Raw genomic sequence first — 21,249 nt, 5'->3', positions numbered from 1 at the left:
ACTCCATCAGGTGATTTTTTTTTTTAAAAAAGGATTGTTGTTAGCGGCAACTATCTTTTTCAATCTGTCAATGTTGTTGTCTTATATGTCTTACCACACATTACAGTTAATACATTACTCTGATGCTTGTCTAATTGCAGTAATGCAATTAGTCTGATTCCCCAGCAACGCTGGCTGGGGAATTCTGGGGAATTCTGAGTTGAAATGTACATGTCTTAAAGCCACCAAGGACGACAAACACTAACCTGATGTATTAAATAACATACTATGTTAAGTAAGAAATAGACAGGGTTATTGCTTAGGAGCCAAATTCCAACCAGTGTAATAGGCCTTGATAGCTTAAATTCAAAAATTAATAGATTGTTTCCTCAGGATTGTTCTGATTACACTCTTAAAAGCTGCAATGCACATCTTAAATTTGAAATTAGAAAAAAAATCTTACTATTAACAGAATGCCATCAATCCCAGGAATTATCTTATGAAAAAATACTGATTTACATGGATCATGATTCTCCTGATCTTCCAATTAATTAGGGGGGAGAGAGAGGGAGGTGGGGAGAGAGAGGGAGGGAAGGAGAGGGGGAGGGAGGGAGAGAGAGGGGGGAGAGCGAAAGAGGTAGAGAGGGGGGAAGGGGAGAGAGAGGAAGGGAGAGAGAGAGAGAGAGAGAAAGAGAGGGAGGGAGGGAGGGAGAATGAATTGATTTACCTGTAAAGCTACTGTTCATTTCAGGGGTGTCATCCTCTTCATTCTCTGCATGTACTAAGCCAGCATTTTGCATATCATTGTAGGACTTGGTTCGTTTGGGAGTCGTCTGCTTGGAACTTGAGGGGAGATTTTGCAAAGCATCAGCATTATTCACTTTCCCACCGAGGGATTGGCTGGGAGGTTTGGGTGTTCCATAATAGTTACCTAGGAAATAGAAACACTTTTTATTTATTTATTTATTTATTTACTCATTTGATTCAACTTAGGCACCACCCAACTCCAGCTGGCGGAGGAGGCTCACAATATAAGTTTAAAAAGAAAAGAAAAGAATCCTGCCACTCTATGTAGCATAATAATAATAAAAAAACAAAGCAAAAGCACAGCTACCAAGGACCCCCGATCCTTGTCAAACCAAAGCCTTGAAGAACGATCAGGTTATTAGGGAAAGCCAGTATGAAACTCAGAGGGGATTTCATTTTAAATTTGCAAGTTTTTTTTAAAAAAAATATGTTATCCCATTCAAAGTTTTCCTTTTCTCCCCTTTATTACAACAATAGGCATTTCCCCCTTATTATTTATTTAGCGTATGGCATACCATGTCCGGGAAATCTACAAAATGCTAGACACAATGCAGTCCTGGCAGCCTAAATTCTTTTATACAGGTATGAATAAGTTGCATCCCCTGACTTCCTATCAACTGGAAAACTTAATGCCTGCTGTTTTATTTTGCAGCAACTTAACCATTTTTATTTTAAAAGGAGAAACAAAGTCTGAATTTTAAGGGGCACCAAGCGTACAAAGTCTAAAAAAATACAAGGCAACTGCGACTAATGGAAGACAAAAGAGAGGGAAAAAAAATATTACGTTTGAATTTCAATTTAGATATCTCCGAAGAAATGCACACTAAATTAACGCTGAAACGTATCGACAGTGAACTTCTCACAAAATTCTATCATCACCTGGAAAAATAAGGGAAGGCTGAGATCGTGTTCTTTAATACATATCCTCAGCAGATGGCAGCTTCATTTTTTAAAAGCAACATTAAAAAAAATGGCAACGTATAGCTGAGAACTGGGGTGTCAAATTTGATTTCATTGAGGGCTGCATCAGGGTTATGTTTGACCTGGGGGAGGGTGGCCAGGGGGGCATGGCCAGCATGATGTCACTTGTGTCACGGACACTTGTGGTGGCCTGAGTACTCTGCCAGTGAAAAGGGCTCCCGAGCTCCGTTTCAGCTGTGACGGCCTCCTGCAACCCTCTGCCAGCAAAACGGAGCTCCGTCTTTGCTGCCAGAGGCACCGCGTCCCAGTCCTTCGCTGTTTCCAGGGTGGTCCAGATCCAAGCACCCCACAGGCTGGATCCAACCCCTGGACCTTGAGTTTGACACCCCTGGGCTAGAATATAAAACTATGTCACCTGCTTTAGAAGGATAAGCTTTTAACTGTTGGAAGTCAAAAAAGAGAATCAAAAGACAGATCAAGTACATCTAATTTCAATAACAACAGAAAATTACTCCTAAACAACCTCATGTCAAATGTGGAAGCTGTTCTTCTCAAAAAGGATGTCCAGGAAAAGCTCTTCCAACTACGTTAGAATCATTTTATCTCCCGTCTCGGTAGCATATGCTTGGAGATTTTCATGATGGCACCAGGAAAATGTTACACATTTATCCCACTGCAATTGTCGAGCTTTGTGCCTGCCAGGAACTGTTAAAATCCATGGGCTTGGCATAGCTCAGATTCTGGGGGAGAGCCCTCGGGGTGTAGATTTTTTTAAAAGAATACTTTTTTAGATGTGTTAAATCTATCTGACAGTTTTGTTTCCTGCTCAAAATATTCGGGAAATGACTGCCAAACAAACAAACAAACAAAAAAACAAAGAAACGTGTAGGGAGTAGCATTTGAAATCTCATGAAGCTCATGGGCTGCCCACTCTTGTTTGAAATAACTGCAGACTCTCAATTAAATGCTTCCCTGGATTCAGTAAACTCAGTCATGTAAGTTGATTAATTTTTCCTAAACAGGAAAACTGAATTTCCTAGGCATCGTTAACAAAGGAATAACAAATGCCATATCTGCAAACACCAGGGTATCAGTCACTGTGCAAATGTCACTTATGACACCCCCACTTAAATTAAACCTTTTTTAATGGGCAGGCTTTTTTCTTGCAGTTCCAAATCTGGAGAGATTTTAGGTATCACTGTATGAGGCCTTGCGGATGTTGCAGTGAGAATACTTAAATCTTGGGAAATGGAGATTGATGACGGCGGTTGAGAAATACCAAGCTATCCGTCCAGTTTATGTAATGATGTTCAGTGCACAGCAAATATGCTAGGTTTATTTTATAGATTAAAATCTATCCAGGAATGATGTAGTTTTAGCTAAGAGCCAAGCCTTAACTCTACAATCTAGCCCAACATCAATTTATTAGGTTAAAAAAATGTCATACATCAAAATACAACCTTAAGATGAATCATACTAGAATTATATGTCTAGTTTATGGAAAAGAAGGAGTAGGAGTGACATGATAGCAGTCTTCAATTATCTCAGGGTCTGCCACAAAGAAGAGGGAGTCAAGCTATTCTCCAAAGCACCTGAGGGTAGGACAAGAAGCAATGGGTGGAAACTAATCAAGGAGAGAATCAACCTAGAACTAAGGAGAAATTTCCTGACAGAACAATTAATCAGTGGAACGACTTGCCTCCAGAAATTGTGGGTATTCTAACACTGGAGATTTTTAACACTGGACAACCATTTGTCTGAAATTGTATAGGGTTTCCTGCCTGAGCAGGGGGTTGGACTAGAAGACCTCCAAGGTCCCTTCCAACTCTATTATTCTGTTATACAAGTATTTCTTGAAACTAGACTAGATCATTAACAGGATGCTACTTTCTAAACCTCTCTGGACCAGAGAGATGGGAAAGTCCATTAATGGGCTGAACTTTCTCTCATCCACACCCTGATTTACACCTAATATAATCCGCTTCTGAAGGAGACTGAAGCTGAGGAAAATTGCTCAATAGAGTGATTCCTTTTCAAAGGCCTTGCATAAATCAGTTCTAATGAACATAAAGGCTTTAGCTTCAGTGCAGATGCAGCACCTTTAAACCCTTTCTTCATTTTGGATTTGAAACGCACATGTATACATTATTGATACAGAGGAAATGGCTTCTTCTAGTAAAAGCATTAATGGGAATAATGAGTGCTCTTACAGCACATCCTGTCTCTCTTATTTGTATGCTCTATATAATGCCAGGGTAGTTAAGAGACAGCAGGATGATGAATGGGGAAGAAGATTGAAAAAGATGGGGTGGGGAGAAAGGAAGAAATAGGAAAAGAAAGCACTTCAAACCATCTTCCTGTAGCAGTTGTGTTGAAATAGTCAACAAAGGGTCCATAAACAACACTGTTTCTTCTGATAATTTCCATGATGATGCATTTTTAAAATACATAAAATATTTTTAAAAAAATTACTTTAATTGCAAAAGAAAAAAAAAGAAACTGGGTATTTATTTGTTTGTTTGTTTGCTAAATTTATTGGCTGCACACTTTTTTGGAAGAATAATCCACAAAAAGTCTCATATCAACTGAGGTGGACAAAGAAAATCCAGAATGAGGTAGAAGGTACAGAGATTGGGGAAGTTTCCTCTTCAACTTCCTTCCTGAAAAAAAATCATATTTCTCTGATTACATATGCCCAGATGGAAACCCATTTGGTACATAGGCTCATGACAAGTTGTCATATTTCTGAACGTACCTATCAGCCACAAAGATTGCCGATCTTTAATAGTGGCAGACCTGGCACATTTGACACCAGAGTGGCCACCTCCACCCTCTGAACAGCACCACAAGGGCTTGGTACCATGGTCTATTTCACCTCCATCACTTTTCTGCCTAGCAAACAACTGATTAGATAACATAACTTTTATTGTTATTTTTTACTGTGAACCCACTGGCCCACATTAAAAACGAAATTCTGTTGCCTGCTCTCAAAAGAAAGTATATATCTACCCATACATAACACACATATATACATCTGAGACTTCCTAATCTCAGTCCAACAATTTAGTTACTATCTTAAACACACAGGCATACATACTACATTTTTCTATCTCATTCAATACAGCAGACAACTAAAAGGATATTAGGCCAGATATTAAGACACTATGCACAGCATCTCAAACTTTTAAGTTTACAGATAATTTCCCAAGAATCACCTGTTCTTGTACAGAAAGGATTTTTTTTAAAAAAAATATGATACTTTCTACCTGTGCCCCTTTTCTAGGAATTACAGTAAAATCACACTGTCCTTTTGAAAATGTCATTTACACCTGGTTTTAGTCGCTGATTGTAATTAAAGGTTACATTTGGTTTTCCCACAATGTGGAGCAACAAATGCCAAGACAGTGGTGAGACATTTCACAGGGGTACATATGTTTTAGACCACAAGCAGAAACAAATAATTCACTGATAACCTTTACAAAAGGCTTCCTGTTAAATCAGTTTATCCCCTGAATATTAACTAATGGAATAAAAGTATGCTTGTTTCTTTCTAGAAAGGTAAAACCTGAAACCTTCCATCTGCATATCCGTAAGAGAAGTTGTAAAACCGGGTACGTCAGTTTAAAATTAACTATGAAATGTTGCCTGTCATTATTGAAATGTGGGCATTCCCTTAACTGCAATAGTGTGCTACTGTTAATATTTGGAAACGTTTATACCGATCTGATCCAGTGGTCTTGGGTGTATGTTGATTTTTAATTAAAAAAAAAACGAAACAAAAACTGTCCCGATTTCCGGAGCTCTTCAATTGCACCCCATTTGTTCTTTTACCTCCTAATGATGTAAATTACTTCAGTCATCGACTCAAGAAACGCAAGCCCTACCCTATGATTTAGCACAACACACCCACTGCAAGTAATGAGAGCAGTCAAAGCAAAGCTTATGCAGAACAAATCAACCTCTAGTCTGCAGGCTATTCATTGAAAGCGAAGGGAAGGAATGAGGGGGTGGGTGGGAAGGAGAAGGAATCCTGAAGGAAATGCATCACAATTTTACAAACTATTTGGGGAGCCACAAGAAAGGGGGGGGGAGGTCTACATGTACTTCCAATCAATGGTTGTCTAATCATCATAATCTTCGCCTAAGCCAGGATCGTATTTGCATAACTTTTTACATTTTGCAGTGAATTTATGCAGCCACCGTAATTTAGTGATTAAAAAAAAAAATGCAACGTTCAAAACACATTTAATTAATAATGTGGCAGTTCCCACAATGTGCGAAGAGGAAAACTTCCTTGCCTCATCAATAGTAATGAATGAATGAAACAAACAAAGAATTAGGCAAGTTTGTACTGTGGTTACTATTTCTGTGACTAGTAAAGCATGGTTAGAGGGTTTAAAAAAACAAACAGATGAGAAGCAGAAGATAACTAAGGAAATAACACGATTTTTAATAGGATTGCTTCCTATTGAAAGGTCCCTGTAAAAGTCCATAAAACAAAAGCTCATAAAACAAAGCCCTAAAGATATCTCAATACTGCTAATTTATATTTTTAAATTATTGTACTAAACCTCAAAGTAATGTTTGTTTCTGGGTCCAAATCAAGTTGTTGGTTGTTACCAGTAGTACAATTTTGTTTGCTACCGGTTTGCTTGTGGGCACGTGCGTGCGCCACTTCTGCGCATGCATAGAGATGTCCAGGCGGAGCCTCCTGCCGCTACCAGTTCGCCCAATCATGGGCGAACCAGTAGCAACCCACCACTGGTTGTTAAAGCTGTTTATGGCATGGGTAGGAGGAGGAGCTATCTCCTTCAATGGGATTAGACTATCCCATTTGGTCCATAAAAAGGTAAAGATTCCCCTCGCACATATGTGCTAGTCATTCCCGACTCTAGGGGGCAGTGCTCATCTCTGTTTCAAAGCCGAAGAGCCAGTGCTGTCCGAAGATGTCTCCATGGTCATGTGGCTGACATGACTAAACACCAAAGGCGCACGGAACGGAATCCATGGTTCTTTTTCCCCATGGACTTTCACTTTAGTGAAGGTTTGCATTTAATTTATTTTTAAATATTATTCCAACAAAAACAGATACTTGTAAAGATTTGGAGTCAGATTGAAAAGAATTTCCGTATGCAGTAAAAGAGGGAAAAATGATAAAGATCTATCATTAAACTTGCAAGAAAACAGACTGGATGAATAGTTCTTAAATTTGTAAGAATGACCACTCTTCTTCTTTTTAATGGAACATTTCAGTAATTCTTTTTAATATGCAGCCATTCACCCTCCTGATAATCTGAGAAAAGGCGTTATGATTGCTACAAGACACCCAGAAATGTGTCAATTATCACTTCTTACGGCTGGATTAGCACAGCAACCTCTTATTTAAAAAGCCTTTGCAGAATGCCTTTATATTTGTTATTATAAGAATTATTTGCTATTGTTTTTAAAATCTGCAACTAGCAAAATCTTTGTCAGCTTAAAAAGAAAGTTAAGTAAACTTTAAACATTAGCAAACTGAGCAGTAGAGGAGGGGGGGGGAACAATACAAAATAACCCTGAACATAGATATATATTTGGCTCAATTCTGTGAAGCTTTCTTCTAATTAAGAATGCATAGAATTGCAGCTAAAAGGGGCTTAAATGGCCTGCAAGATCATTAACAAATCAATGAAGTCCAATGTTATTTAGGCTCATGTGTCCAGCTATCCAGACACCCAGACATTTTCAAATAAACGAATTACAGGAAGCAATAGGTAATTGTTAACCACAGCACACATTAGGGTGTAGGCTGAAATAAATCTCAATATTACAGCTGGTCCTTGACTTATGACCACAACTGAGCCCAAAAGCAAGCAAGGCGGTTGTTAAACGAGTTGTGACTCATTCTGCAAACATTTTTTTTGCCATGGTTGTTAAGCAAATCACTGAAGTTTTTAAGTGAATCATGCAACTGATTTCACCCATTGACTTTGTCAGAACCTAGGAAGGTTGCAAATGACAATCCCAGGACTTGCAACCGTTGTAAATACACGCCGGTTGTCAAACACCCAAAGTCTGATCACGTGACTATGGGGGATGCTGCAACAGTCATAAGTGTGAGAACTAGACATAAGTCACTTTTTTCAGTTGTAACTTGCTGTTGTAACTTGGAACTGTCATTAAACAAATGGTTGTTAATTCAAGGACTACTTGAATCATGAATGTTTCTGCCCTCCCCAACATTCTTTTCTTTTTTTAAAAAAATATTTTATTAGATTATAAAATAAGATACAAAATACAAAAGTGAATAGGAAGACGGGGGGGGGTGGGGGTGGAGAAAAAGAATTAAAGAAGGATTGGGGGGGGAGGCATCCGACTCCCTTTGTTGCAGTAAAATAAAGCATTAACATCAACCCACAACTTTTTACTGTTCCATAGTAATATAAATTAGCCATTTCTATAAACACGTATCAATCTAATCGGTAAAACCCAAAATCAGAGTTTCATTTTTTCCAAGCACAAAGTTCAGAAGCGGTTTCCATGTGGCAACCAAGGTACTTATATTCTTTTCTTTAATCAAAACAGTCAATTTAGCCATTTCTGCCAATTCCATCAGCCTCTGTAGCCTCAAACATACTTTTCTAATACAACGAGGAATGTGGTTTTTAGAAATAGGTGGAGCAATGTAAAACTGCTTCATGTCATGTTATAGGCTTCCTGAATGTTTTTTTCCCCAAGAAAACACATTTTCAAAAAGCTACCAAACACTCTAGGGCAGTGGCCCCCAAGCTTTTGGGCACCAGGGACTGGTTCAATGGAGAGAGGTTTTTCCATGAACCAGAGGGGGTACGGTTTTACAAGCTGCTTGCATCCCGTGGATGGGGCTTCACTTGTTTGCGCATCCTGGTTTCTGGCATGCTGTGGACCAATGCCGGTCCACGGACCGGGGGTTGGGAACCCCTGCTCTATGGCTATTGTATACAGATAGTCCTCAACTTATGACCATAATTAAGTCATAATTATAATTATAATTGAGCCCCAATTTTTTGTTCCCAAGTGAATCATTTGTTAAGTGAATTTTTACGCCCCCTTTTTACGACCTTTCGTGCCACAGTTGTTCAGTGAATCACTGCAGCTGTTAAGTTAGTAACACAGTTGTTAAGTAAAATCTCGTTTCCCCATTGATTTTGCTGGTAAGAAGGTCACAAAAGGTAATCACATGACTCTAGGACATCATAAATTTGAGTCAGTTGCCAAGCATCTGAATTTTGATCATGTGACTACTGGGATACCGCAATAGTTGAAAAACGTGTGGGAAAAAAAACAGTCATAAGTGACTTTTTCAGTGCTATTGTAACCTTGAACAGTCACTAAATGAACTGTTGTAAGTCGAAGATTACCTGTATACATTGGACATAAGGTTCACCAATACAGGAAAATATGCAACTATATATTTTTGTAGGCAACTAGTTTTAATACAGAATGTAAAACTCTAATGGATTCTTTCTATTGGCCATTTTTTTGTGGTAGAGGTCTACTTAGACAGATAAGAATTTTTCCCCCTACAAAATACCTCAGTGGATTCCTTATAAACACTCAGGAGTGTCACAATGCAATCTTAAAATTTCCCAAGATGCTTTAGGAACTCTCGTTTCAACGTTCAGGTGTCTCAAAGCATACCTTCATAGGTTCCTACTTCAAGAAGAGTTCCGCTTTTTTCAAGTTCAAGAAACTCTTGCACGCTTAGAAAGTTATAGTCCACACCAGGCACTTCTCCTTCTCTTGGAGGACGTGTGGTGCCTAGGTAAAGAAAAAACACACAGAACAAGATGAGTACTGATGTTACAAGAGTACTTTTGGAAAGAAACAAATATTACATTATGATAATGCTGAGAGAAATAGTGGTGACCAAGTAGAATCTTCTGTGGAAAAAGTCAATGAAGAGAAGCCAATAGAGAGTTTAATGCAGCACCTCTGTGCCTAAGTATGGATAACTATCACTATTTCATTTGCTCTGCTCCCTGCTTGTCAAAGAAGAGAGGAAAAGGGTGGGGGGCAGAAGGCAGAGGAGGGGAGCAGAGAGGAGGGGAGAAAAGAGGAGGGAAGAGAAGAGAAGGGGAGGGGAGAAGAGGAGAGGGGAGAGGAGGGAACAGAAGAGGAGAGGAGGGGAGGAGAGATGGAAGGGAAGGGGAGAGGAGAGGAGAATTTTCCCTCTAGAAATTATTTCACACAAAGTTCTTTCTATTTGATTGGTCATTGATATAACAGCACTACTGATTCTCTTTGAATCTTTGTATAACATGAGTTTATTTCCATAATATATTCACATTCTTAACTATGACATCTTTCAAGGAATATTGTTTAGCGCATCTTCTGTTTCTGTGATAATCTAAGTGCGAAGTACAAAGTAGAAATATTTCTCATTTTACTTATACTTTTTCATTCTCCTCAAATACCTAGCCTACTTATAGAAATAAATATGAATTAATTTCACAAAGCTTTCCAGAATAGAATAATACTTGCATAAAGTAGAGTGGGATGGGGATAGGGAGAGCTGTTTCTCATAATCTTGATACAATCAAATAAAAACTGAACATTAAGCACTTTCGAGTGATGCATATTTAACTTTCTCGGGGTAGAAGTAATTCACTGTACTTTATTTTGAGTATCTCTTCAAAACACAGTTCCAGTATCCTTGGAGACTCACTGAGGAGAAAATAAATCTATATCTTATTCATATTAAGGAAAAGATACACCCTATGACGGACACACAGCTGTAATACTTTGAATTCTATACAAATGCAATTTTAGTAATATTTTTTGTTTTTGTTTCAAATGCTCAGAACAAACACATCTGACTGCGTCAAATGGGCTGGTTTGTATCAGCTCACTGCTCTTCCCAAGCTCTCAGCACCGACTGAGCTATATAGGTCCATTGATTTACCTTCTTTTGATTTTATTTGGGCTCCAGGCATGTCTTTTTGCCAAGAAAGCCCTCAAAAAATGGGCAATGGTGTAACTTTAAGATACAGGATCAGTGACACTGTGTTACTTCTCCTTCCATGGAACTAACCAAGCTACAAACATCCATATTTTACATGGTTCTGTAGAGCAATGGTCGCTCCTGGCTTTGTGGCTTCAAAGCAAATGTTCCCAACTGCAATTCAGAAAACAAACTAAGGGAAACAAGGGATAAAGGAATCCCCGCCTTCTCTTTTCTTGTAGCAAAATGACAGGCTGCTGGCTGGACACACGCCTGACAGATGGCATTTGAAAAGGATTTTATGAACCATCTGGGGTGTTTACAATGAGTCTAAACCACAGTTACCACCAACCTAGGGACATTTTCCTCCTCGATGTGATATAAGCAGAGAAATATAAACACGGGAAAATCAAACGCAATACATTTTTCTAGCATTGTTACATTAACGGTAAGTGCCAAATTCTTTGTTGAATTCGTGAGTGGAACATGCAGCAAATGTGTTGCTATCATGTCAGTAACAACCTCTGAAAAGCAACTGATTTTATGGAACCATACTCAGAAAATTTTCCTGGAATAGAGATTCAAACATAAGTTTTCTTTTCAACATGCACAAAACAACACCCAATGCAAAAGGGTTAGTTTTGTAAGAGGAGAGCTGTGCTCGTCTATGTTTTGCCAAAAAAAAACCCAGGAAAAATCTGGTAGCATCTTTGCAGACAGACCAATTTTATTAAAAGGCATATGCTTTTATGAAGTACAGCTCATTTAATCAGATGTTAGCATTAGAAATCACAACAATACATGAAGAATTTTGATATTTTAAAAATGAAACAGTCAAAACACAGACACAAGAAATTACTGAATTCTGAATAAATTTCATGTAAGCAAATTCTGACGTGAAAATGCTCTTATGCAAATGTAAGTTTATTGAAAATCTTATCAAATATCTGCCAATATTTGTCAACAAAGAACTTTTAAAATTCATGTGCATTGTAGCAGCTTCCAAAAAAAAAAAAAAAGGCTTACTGTTCTGTAAAATCTATTGCAAGTATGTTAGATGTCAAGAATGCCATTTATTTGGCAGAGAAATCGAACTTGCTTTCATTGGTTTTATTTATGTTGCAAAAGCCTTTAAATATGACTAGTTTCAAATCTGTCGCAAAAACAGAATGACACACTGGTTTGAATTTCCTAGCTGTAAACTCTTTTAAAGAATCTTAAATTATATCTTAAATCAGGAAGTTAGTATGAAAAATCATGGTTCTCGTTATCTTTTCCTCCCCTTCTCCCAGGGATTTTTGGCTGTGCAAGGTTTCCTCTTATACTGCTTAATAAATGTTGACACTCAGCAGCTAAATTAATTCCAAACTTGCTTACCCTAATCTTAGAATGACACTTCAAGAAACCTGCATTTGGTAACCTCAACTGATTTTCCATTAGATTAAAAAATTTATCTGATACTGCAGAGCAATTAAAGCATATACTGTAACCAGTCCTAAAATGAATCATATGGCTTGGGAAAACAATTACAGATTCAAAAGAATCTACTTTACATTATTGTTGCCCTGTATCAATCCCATATTTTCTGATTTGAACCTAGCAAGAAATTCTAGCTTAATACAAATCAGTATAATGATATAATGCTTGATTGGTGGAATATTTGGTCTAGATCCGTGATGGCGAACCTATGGCACACGTGCCACAGGTGGCACACGGAGCCATATCTGTGGGCATGAGAGCATTGCCCTCAGCTCCAGCGTGCGTGCACGTGCCGGCCACCTGATTTTTGGGCCTTCCGGGCCCACCAGAAGTTGGGAAACGGGCTGTTACTGGCCTGCGGAGGGCCTCTGGGGGGGTGGGAAAGGCAGTTTTCACCCTCCCCAGGCTCCAAAAAAGCCTCTGGAGCCTGGGGAGGGCGAAAAACGGGCCTACTGGGCCCACCATGCCATCACATGCCAAAAGCGGGGGAGCGTAGGCAGTTGCGTGCGGGGGTCAGGGCACATTGAATTTTGGATGTGGGCATGGGTGCGCATGACCCCCCCACGCTCCCCCCACTTTTGGCATACAACGGCAAAAAGGTTAGCCATCACTGGTCTAGATACTTAAGGCTGTTTTCTGTGAGGCGCAAAAGACCAGGTCCACACATGAAGGTCCAATTAAAGTGATTTATTGCTAAAGTCTTTGCACATGCATTTTTTCACCTGACCATCAACACCCGGTTAGAGTTAGGCACTCAAGGGAGTTTGGATTTAGTTTTCTTGTGTCTACATAATGATTCTAGGCTGATTCCCCTTTTCATTCCGCTCCCAAATTCTGCCATTTGTTCTCCTACAGTTTCTTGGACTCCCAAAAACTACTGTCCATGCTTTCTTAAATATGGTAATCCCAAATTTACATTATACCATCTAAATGATCTTGCCAATTTATACTTGCATGCAATATCATGAAAGCATGTTTTGCTTTGGTACCTCAGATCAAAAAAATACAGTCCGGTTTCTTGATCAAACCACAATTTAGCATTCTCCCCACTCTTCCTTCAGTCCTTATCACATTGTTAAGTCATGTTTCTCAGTGCTATGGTGTGAAGAAGGGTGAGTCTGAAGAATTTTGCCAAAAGATGTGAGCTAAAAAAAAAAAATGATGCGACTCTGTTTTGCAGATGGCCATGTTCAACGGCATTTGTCCTCAACCTTGTGCTTTCCACAACATTAAACTTTCACTCCATTAACCCCAGGAACTTGGGCATTGACCTTGCAGGTTTAGAGAAGTACTGAAAGAAAGATAGAAAGCATCCCATTGCCAATGGCTTCTGTATATTCCTTTTATTCCCTTTAAAAGAAAATACAAATAGGAAGGCATAGTCTATTCAGATGAAACAGAAATATGATTACCCTGTTTCTCCCAAAATAAAACATCCCCTGATAATAAGCCCAATTGGGCTTTTGAGCACACGGCAGTAAGGCCAAGCATTTATTTCAGGGTTCAAAAAAATAGAAGACAGGGTCTTATTTTTGGGGAAACACGGTAGTTGATTGATTACATGTAATTAGGTCAGTGTTGACTATTAGCCACCATGTAGGTAGATTTTTTCCAGAATGGTCTATCCTCAACCTGGTCTTTCAGGTCTTCCAGCAAGGCACCAATCCACCAATTGTTGCTGGTCATCCTAATTTTTAATTCATCTACCTTTCCCAACATTATGGATTTTTCAAGAAAGCTACAATAGATCTTCACATAATGCACTCAAAATATGAAGGTTTGAGCCTAGCCATTTGTACCTGAAGTGAAAACTCTAAACTGATTTGTTCTAGTATCTATCTATTTACAGTATTTATTTTCTTGGCTACCTATAGTATTTTCAGGAGTCTTCTCCAACACTCAAAGCATCTATACTCTTTCTATTCTGCTTCTTCAAATTCCAATAAGTGTGTGTGTGTGTGTGTGTGTGTGTGAGGGAGGGAGGGAGGGAGGGAGGGGGAGAGAGAGAGAGAGAGAGACAGAGAGAGAGACAGAGAGAGACAGAGAGAGAGAGAGACAGAGAGAGAGAGAAGACACAGAGAGAGGGAATTTATAGGGCAGTTGGTTCACTACAAAGAATAGTCTCTTTGTATGTCTTGTACCCTTTCTAAATTGGGAATGGATCTTTTCCATTTGCTCCCAGCAAATGTTAAGTCATGTACGAACTGTGAGCTTAAAGCTAAACAGTAACTGGGCATATCTTCTGTCCTATTCTTCTCAAACGAGGACATCTGAGATGGACCCCTCTTTCCATTCTGAACTTTTGAACTAAACAGTGAAGTTATATACTTGCCAACTTTAATATCTTCAGCAACTAAGGCAGCCCAGGTTACTTAGAGGTCATCTTCTGCTGATGACATCAGCTGACAAATGCAGAAGTCTGCTTCTTCTGCATCTGTCACCTAAATCACAGTGGACAGCAGCGTTCTGCAAATCTGCTAAAGGCAACAAGGGAATGGAACAGACAGAAGCAACCTGTTCCATCTCCAGAAGGGGCAACCTGATTATTGACTAGGCAAAAAAGTATAACCATATATGACATACAATTAGCAATTTCTCAGTCAATTGTGATAAAAAAAAAATCTGAGAAAAATTGCACCCAGTCTTTCAACACACTCAGGCCCATCTAACTTTTCAATTTCTGACGCCCTGCCAAAGTACTTTACCTGGCTGAATGAATTGAGAATAAAGTGCAAAACTGAATCAGAACAGCAACTAAAATGCGAGGTCCTTCAAGAAAGATGATGCTTGACTAGAAAGCAGATGGAAAATAATACATATTATTCTATCCTTGACCTCTAGATGGCAAATCCTATTCAGGCCATCTGCAAAGCTTCATTTGAGCTGATTTCTTAACAGAAGATACATTTAATAAAACCTGCCATACTGAGCAAGGCAACGCTGAAAATTGCCCCCTGACATCCACGGGAGGGATGGGGAGAGGGGAAAGGAAGAAAGTATGCATTGTGACTTCACAACTTAGCCTCTTACATACTTGAGCTGAATATCATAATGTAAGTACAAAAGGCTGGAACTCGTGACATCATAATATCTGTTTTGTCAATTTGTCATCCCTGTAGCTAGCTGCAGACTCCAATGATTGAGATACTAACAGAATGAAATGGAAGTGTGTGTGTGTGTGTGTGTGTGTGTTGCAAGTTCTTTCCTTTCCCAGGATGGCCATATACAGTACATATGAATGCCTGCCTTTGTATCCTAAACATTTATTTCATTTAACTGCTTGCTAATGCAGCAAACAGGAAACATTACTGGAGAAGGTTTACAACCACAGAAGCTATAGGAAGGGCCTTCGATTCCAAATTTCTCAGTCACTTCCTCCCTTTTCCTTACACATGTCTTTGCTGCAGGTGGGAAGGGGTCTCTGTGTCTGCCCCCTTCTCTCTGCAATGTGGTGTGCAAATGAAGGGAGGGACAGCTGCTATCTGGGGACAAAAGACTTTTGTTCCTTCTTGACTCCTGGCTGGGCTGCGAGTGGGAAAAAAAAGAAAGAAAGAAGGGGCAACAGCTGTTGCTCTAAGGCTAGCAATGTGTATTTTGCCATCTGAAGGAGGTCTGCACCATATCACTAGTTTATTGGCAGTGTAGTTCCTTCGCAAAATCCCATGACTGAGCTTCAGTTCCCTGAAAGTGGAGAGCATTGATGGCAAAGATGGATTTTAAAGACCAATTACTATCACAGAATACAGCACTTGCACATCTCTGGAGAGATAGACAAGTATAGGTGAGGAATATGTACTAAAGCCTCACTTTAGGAATAAAAGCAATTAAGCTCTAGTTGCTTTTCTTTTTTTAATTTTCTTGGATTTGAACCAGAACTTCCTTTCGGAAAAAAAGCCAGATCTCCTGCTGCTTATCTCCTTTGAGATAAGGCAAGTCAGGAAACAGGCACCACAAAGTCTGTAGAGCTTCTCAGTCATCCAGGTCATGGTTGTCCCAAAGGTGCTTTTTCAGGAGGCAACTGGACTTTCTGGTTTTTTCTTCTGAAGATGTTTCGCTTCTCATCCAAGAAGCTTCTTCAGCTCTGACAGGATAGTGGGGAATGGAATGGAATATAAATCCTTCCATTCCCCACTATCCTATCTAAGCTGAAGAAGCTTCTTGGAGGAGAAGTCTTCAAAAGGAAAAAAAACAAGGAAGTCCAATTGCCTCCTGAAAAAGCACTTTGGGACAGGCACCACAAGGGTTACAACTAATCCTCAATTTACAACCATTCATTTAGTGACCATTTAAAATTACGACGACACTGAATAAAGTGAGTTATATGTTTGGTTCTTGTACTTACAACTGTCACATAATGAAAATTTGGGCCGGATTTATAGATTTATGATGGTTGCAGTGTCCCAGGATGTGATTGCTATTTGCACTCTTTCCAACCAGCTTCCAAAACCAAAGACAATGGAGGAAGCCAAATTTGCTTAATGACCACAGTGTGCTTCACTTAATAAGACCATAATGATTCATTTAATGACCATGTCAAAAAAGGTAATTAAGAATCAGGTATGATTCATTTAATAATGTCCTTGTTTAGCAATGGAAGTTCTGGTTCCAGTTGAGATTGTATGTTGAGAACTATCTGTACATGAAGGTTACTTTATTGTTGTTGGATATAAAAGCAGAAGCTTGAAAGCCTGCTGGAGTTTCTCTCTGTTCCTCTTGTACCAAAGTGAATCAAGGCAGATTATATTGAATCTCTTTCTCATTTTCCCTCCTGTTCCCTCCTTTCAGGGGCCGAGTTGTGGAAGTTGGTGAGTTGCCATTTATTTTCTCATTTAGTTTCTCTTAACAATTCCCCTAGGGCAGTGATGGCTAACTTTTTTGCCATCGCGTGCCAAAAGCTGGGGGAGCACGGGGGGGGCCGCACGCGCGCGTGCCCACACCCATAATTCAATGTGCCCCGCCCCCTGTACATACATGCGTAACCCCCCCGGCGCTGCCCCGCTTTTGGCACGTAATGGCATGGTGGGCCCGATAGGCCCATTTTTTGCCAAGAAAGCCTTGGAGCCTGGGGAGGGCGAAAATGGTGTTCCCCCCCCCAGAGGCCCTCCGGAGGCCGGAAACAGCCTGTTTGCCGACTTCTGGTGGGCCCGGAAGGGCCAAACTAGGGCAAAGCTCGTGTGGCCACCGATATGGCTCCTTGTGCCACCTGTGGCACACATGCCATAAGTTCACCATCACGGCCCTAGGGACTTCTGTATTGCTTTCTTCTTTTTTTAAAAAATAACTTTTATTAAACAAGTTTTTTTAAAAAAACAAAACAAAAAATAGAATTTTTTATAATTTTCTTCTTTTCAACATTTTCACATCAGTAAACATTTCTTACATATTCATTTTTCTCCCTTACTTCAATTTACCATTTATACATGATTCTAATATTGATTTATATTCACATAAAGATAACAATGTACTCCATTTCAATCATACATTCTATGTCCGTTCCATTTCCACTTGTTTGTTACTACTTTTCAACTCCTATATCTTCCTCATTTACTGTCTGTCTGTCTGTCTGTCTGTCTGTCTGTCTGTCTATCTATCTATCTATCTATCTATCTATCTATCTATCTATCTATCTATCTTTGCTTTCTTAATATTATCTCTGTGCTCTTCTGCACCTACTGATTGATACTGGGAAAACAGCAAGCAGCTATTAATGCTTACTTTCTTCTTTCAGCAGGACCAGATGGATTCTGCAGTCATCTCCAAGTGGATGAAGTCTATTTCAGAGGTGGGTTTTAGCAGGTTCTGACCAGTTCTGGAGAACCGGTAGAGGAAATTTTGAGTAGTTCGGAGAACCAGTAGTAAAAATTCTGACTGGCTCCGCCCCCATCTATTCTCTGCCTCCCAAGTCCCAGCTGATTGGGAGGAAATGGGGATTTTGCAGTAACCTTCCCCTGGAGTGGGATGGGAATGGAGATTTTACAGTATCCTTCCCCTGCCACATCCACCAAGCCATGCCCACCAAGCCATGCCACGCCCACCAAGCCACACCCACAGAACCGGTAGTAAAAAAAATTGAAACCTACCACTGGTCTATTTGAACAGGACAAACCTGATGCAGTATTGCCATTTTTTTTTCTTTTGACTGTGCGAACTAACCCAAAGAAATATGGCAAGCAGCCCTGATCTAGCTTTTAGCATCTTTAGGTGAGCTTCCAGACATATCTAACTGTGGTAGCAAAAGTTAATAGTTAATGTGACAAAAGAGCAAAGTCAAAATGAAATTGCATCAGTTTTGGTTCTATCTTGCCTTCATGTATTCCTGTGAACAGGATGGTTCTCTTTGGAGGAAAGGTTCAGATTTTAATTCAAGGGTCTTTCAGTAGATGAATAAGTCTCCTGTCCATGTTTATCATGGTTAAATGTTTCCCATTTTCTGAGTTTGCTCACTACTCTAAATGATAAGCCAACCACATAGCCTGATTAATCATGATAGGCTAAACAGCAACAATTAGACATGTAGACATCTGTCATTATCTATTATCTATTATTATTATTATTATTATTATTATTATTATTATTATTATTATTATTATTTAATCTTTAGTGAGATTCACAGCCTTTGAGGCTGGTTAATAGCTCAGCAGCTCAAGTCCTAACCAAGGACCTAGGAACTGTTAAAGTATCGTCGGATGATGTAAGCTGTTCCGAGTAAGGTGGTTTTTTGTAGAGTCAAAATATTCAAGTCTGGCAAATTTAGAATTTCTAAATAGCGGGGTAGCCCTTTGGGTATTGCTCCAAGGGCTCCAATTATTATAATAATAATAATAATAATAATAATAATAATAATAATAATAATAATAATAATAATAATTACTACTACTACTACTACTACTACTACTACTACTACTACTATTATCCAAGGTCTCTGGTACTCTGGTACTGAACAATTAATCAGTGGAAAGACTTTGCTTCCAGAAGTTATGGGTGTTCCAACACTGGAAGTTTTTAAGAAGGGATTGGACAATGATTTATCTGAAATGTTATAGGATTTCCAGCCTGAGCAGGGGTTGGACTAGAAGACCTCCAAGGTCCCTTCCAACTCTGTTATTCTGTTATAAGTGTGTCCTACAAAACCATCCATGATTTGGAAACCATGCTTTATGGCTTAGCATGTTGTATGTACCCAACGTGTACTTTATTCATTGAACCATGGTTAAATTTATCACGCTTCAGCACAAAATCAGAATGTAATGGCTTTTTTCTTTAAAAAATATAGGTTCTATTCTGTAGAGATTTGAAATATTTCTAGCTTTGGCCTAGAAAAATTAGTAGAAGGTTTGCTAATATCTGAGAAACCAAATGAAAAACAACTGCTCATGGGACTTAACTCTAGTGCAGAGGTCTTCAAACTTGGCAGCTTTAAGACTTGTGGACTTCAACTCCCAGAATTCTCCAGCCTGCATTCTGGGAGTTGAAGTCTACAAGTCTTAAAGCTGCCAAGTTTGGGGACCCCTGCTCAAGTGGATACTGAAATAAGTTGTTAGTTTCTTGTCACAACAATAGATCCAGTCAGATTCATTATCCTTTTTCTCCCTCAATCTAGCGGCAATAGGGTTGCTGCAAAGTGTTCCCTTGAGAGCCCTGAAGAAATTTATTTCCCATGAGATGTGGGTTTCTACTTTCTAATCTTTGTATAATCGATGTGTTCAAAAGAAAACAATAATGATTTGATCTCTTCCTATGGTCCTATTGCTACCTGCTGCAAACCAGCATTTCTGATACCTTCCTGGTAAGGAAGAAAGGTTAAAGAAATCTCTGTTTGTTTCAATAGAAAATTAGGGGCAAATATGCCCTATTTCTGTTAGGAATCATATTTTAGTATACTGTATTTTAGTCTTACTTTATTTTTAGTTGTGTTTGAAGCCAAGAGTGTAGACTTATCTGCTACATACGATTAACTATAGTTCAGTGGTGGGATTCAAATTTTTTTACTACCGGTTCTGTGGGCGTGGCTTGGTGGGCATAGCATGGCTTGGTGGGTATTGCTTGGTGGGCATGGCAGGGGAAGGATACTGTAAAATCTCCATTCCCACCCCTCTACAGGGGAAGAATACTGTAAAATTTCCATTCCTTCACCACTCCAGGGGAAGGTTACTGCGAAATCCCCATTTCCTCACGATCAGATGGGACTCAGGAGGCAGAGAATAGAGGGGGCGGGGCCAGTCAGAGGTGGTATTTACCGGTTCTCCGAACTACTAAAAATTTCCACTACTGGTTTTCCAGAACTGGTTAGAACCTGCTGAAACCCGCTTCTGCTATAGTTACACTGCTTAGTAATCTAACCAATGGTACATATCTATTTTTTTTTGTAAGTTTGCAGTCTGCATGTCCTTTATAACCGTAGATTGAACAACTGGATTTTATAAATGTAATATCTTTTTATCTTCCTTCAGTGGTAGTTATTAGTTGAAATAAAAGTGATTAAATATTACAATAGCTGCTACTCTTACTTGGTGAATCTTACTTCTAAATAAGTATCTCTAGAATTGCATTCTTCTAGCTATAGAAGTTATACACACTATTATGCTTTAGTTCATTTTCCCCCCTCAGTCATGAAATAAACACACACAAGTACTGAACACAGATGCAGAGTATATTTTTGCTGAACTGGTATTAGTAGTGATATGACATGTGGCTTCAGTATGAAAATAGGTTGAAACATCCTTGGAGTTCCCTGGATAATATTTATTAATATTCTGCCTTTAAAGTTATTAAAAGTTGGTTTTAATAAAATTTAGCAGCCAGGGGTATGATAAATGAGTGCAAATGACAGACCCAAGAGGGCATTGAAAATCTGGTTCTCAAACTAACCATGATATTTTGGAAGTATAGGTAATCCTCAATTTAAGACTGGTTGCTTAGCAACTATTTGAAGTTATGACATACCTCCCTGGAGGTACTTATGACCCAGATTCAAAGTTATGACCCCCTCCAACATGGTTACGTGGCAACTGGGCCACATTTATGGCTATTTACAGCAACTTTCCAGTTTTGGGGTATAGGAATTAGAGATAAAACTGTACGGAAGAATACAGATTTCTAGA

At 39.2% G+C, this 21,249-nt stretch overlaps 1 protein-coding gene across 50 annotated transcripts in view; it reads right to left on the bottom strand.

The window, feature by feature from the left end:
* Nucleotides 1-21,249, bottom strand: part of MAGI1 (membrane associated guanylate kinase, WW and PDZ domain containing 1) — a 486,027-nt gene that overhangs the window by 121,682 nt on the left and 343,096 nt on the right. For 46 of the 50 annotated variants that reach the window (XM_034440625.2, XM_034440614.3, XM_034440626.2 and 43 more), the window contains 2 exons: nt 9,367-9,486; nt 707-910 (listed from right to left, as the gene is read on the bottom strand). In XM_034440625.2, the coding sequence (XP_034296516.1) occupies nt 707-910; nt 9,367-9,486 (324 nt within the window). Of the gene's footprint in view, nt 1-706; nt 911-9,366; nt 9,487-14,853; nt 15,114-21,249 lie in introns of those variants that run through there. The other 4 variants (XM_087887975.1, XM_087887976.1, XM_087887981.1 and 1 more) reach the window with 1 other exon arrangement.

The sequence above is a fragment of the Pantherophis guttatus genome, chromosome 2 (genome assembly GCF_059756535.1).
Source record: "Pantherophis guttatus breed Tessera chromosome 2, ASM5975653v1, whole genome shotgun sequence".
NCBI lineage: Eukaryota > Metazoa > Chordata > Lepidosauria > Squamata > Colubridae > Pantherophis > Pantherophis guttatus.
This window is presented reverse-complemented; position numbering and strand designations above follow the sequence as displayed.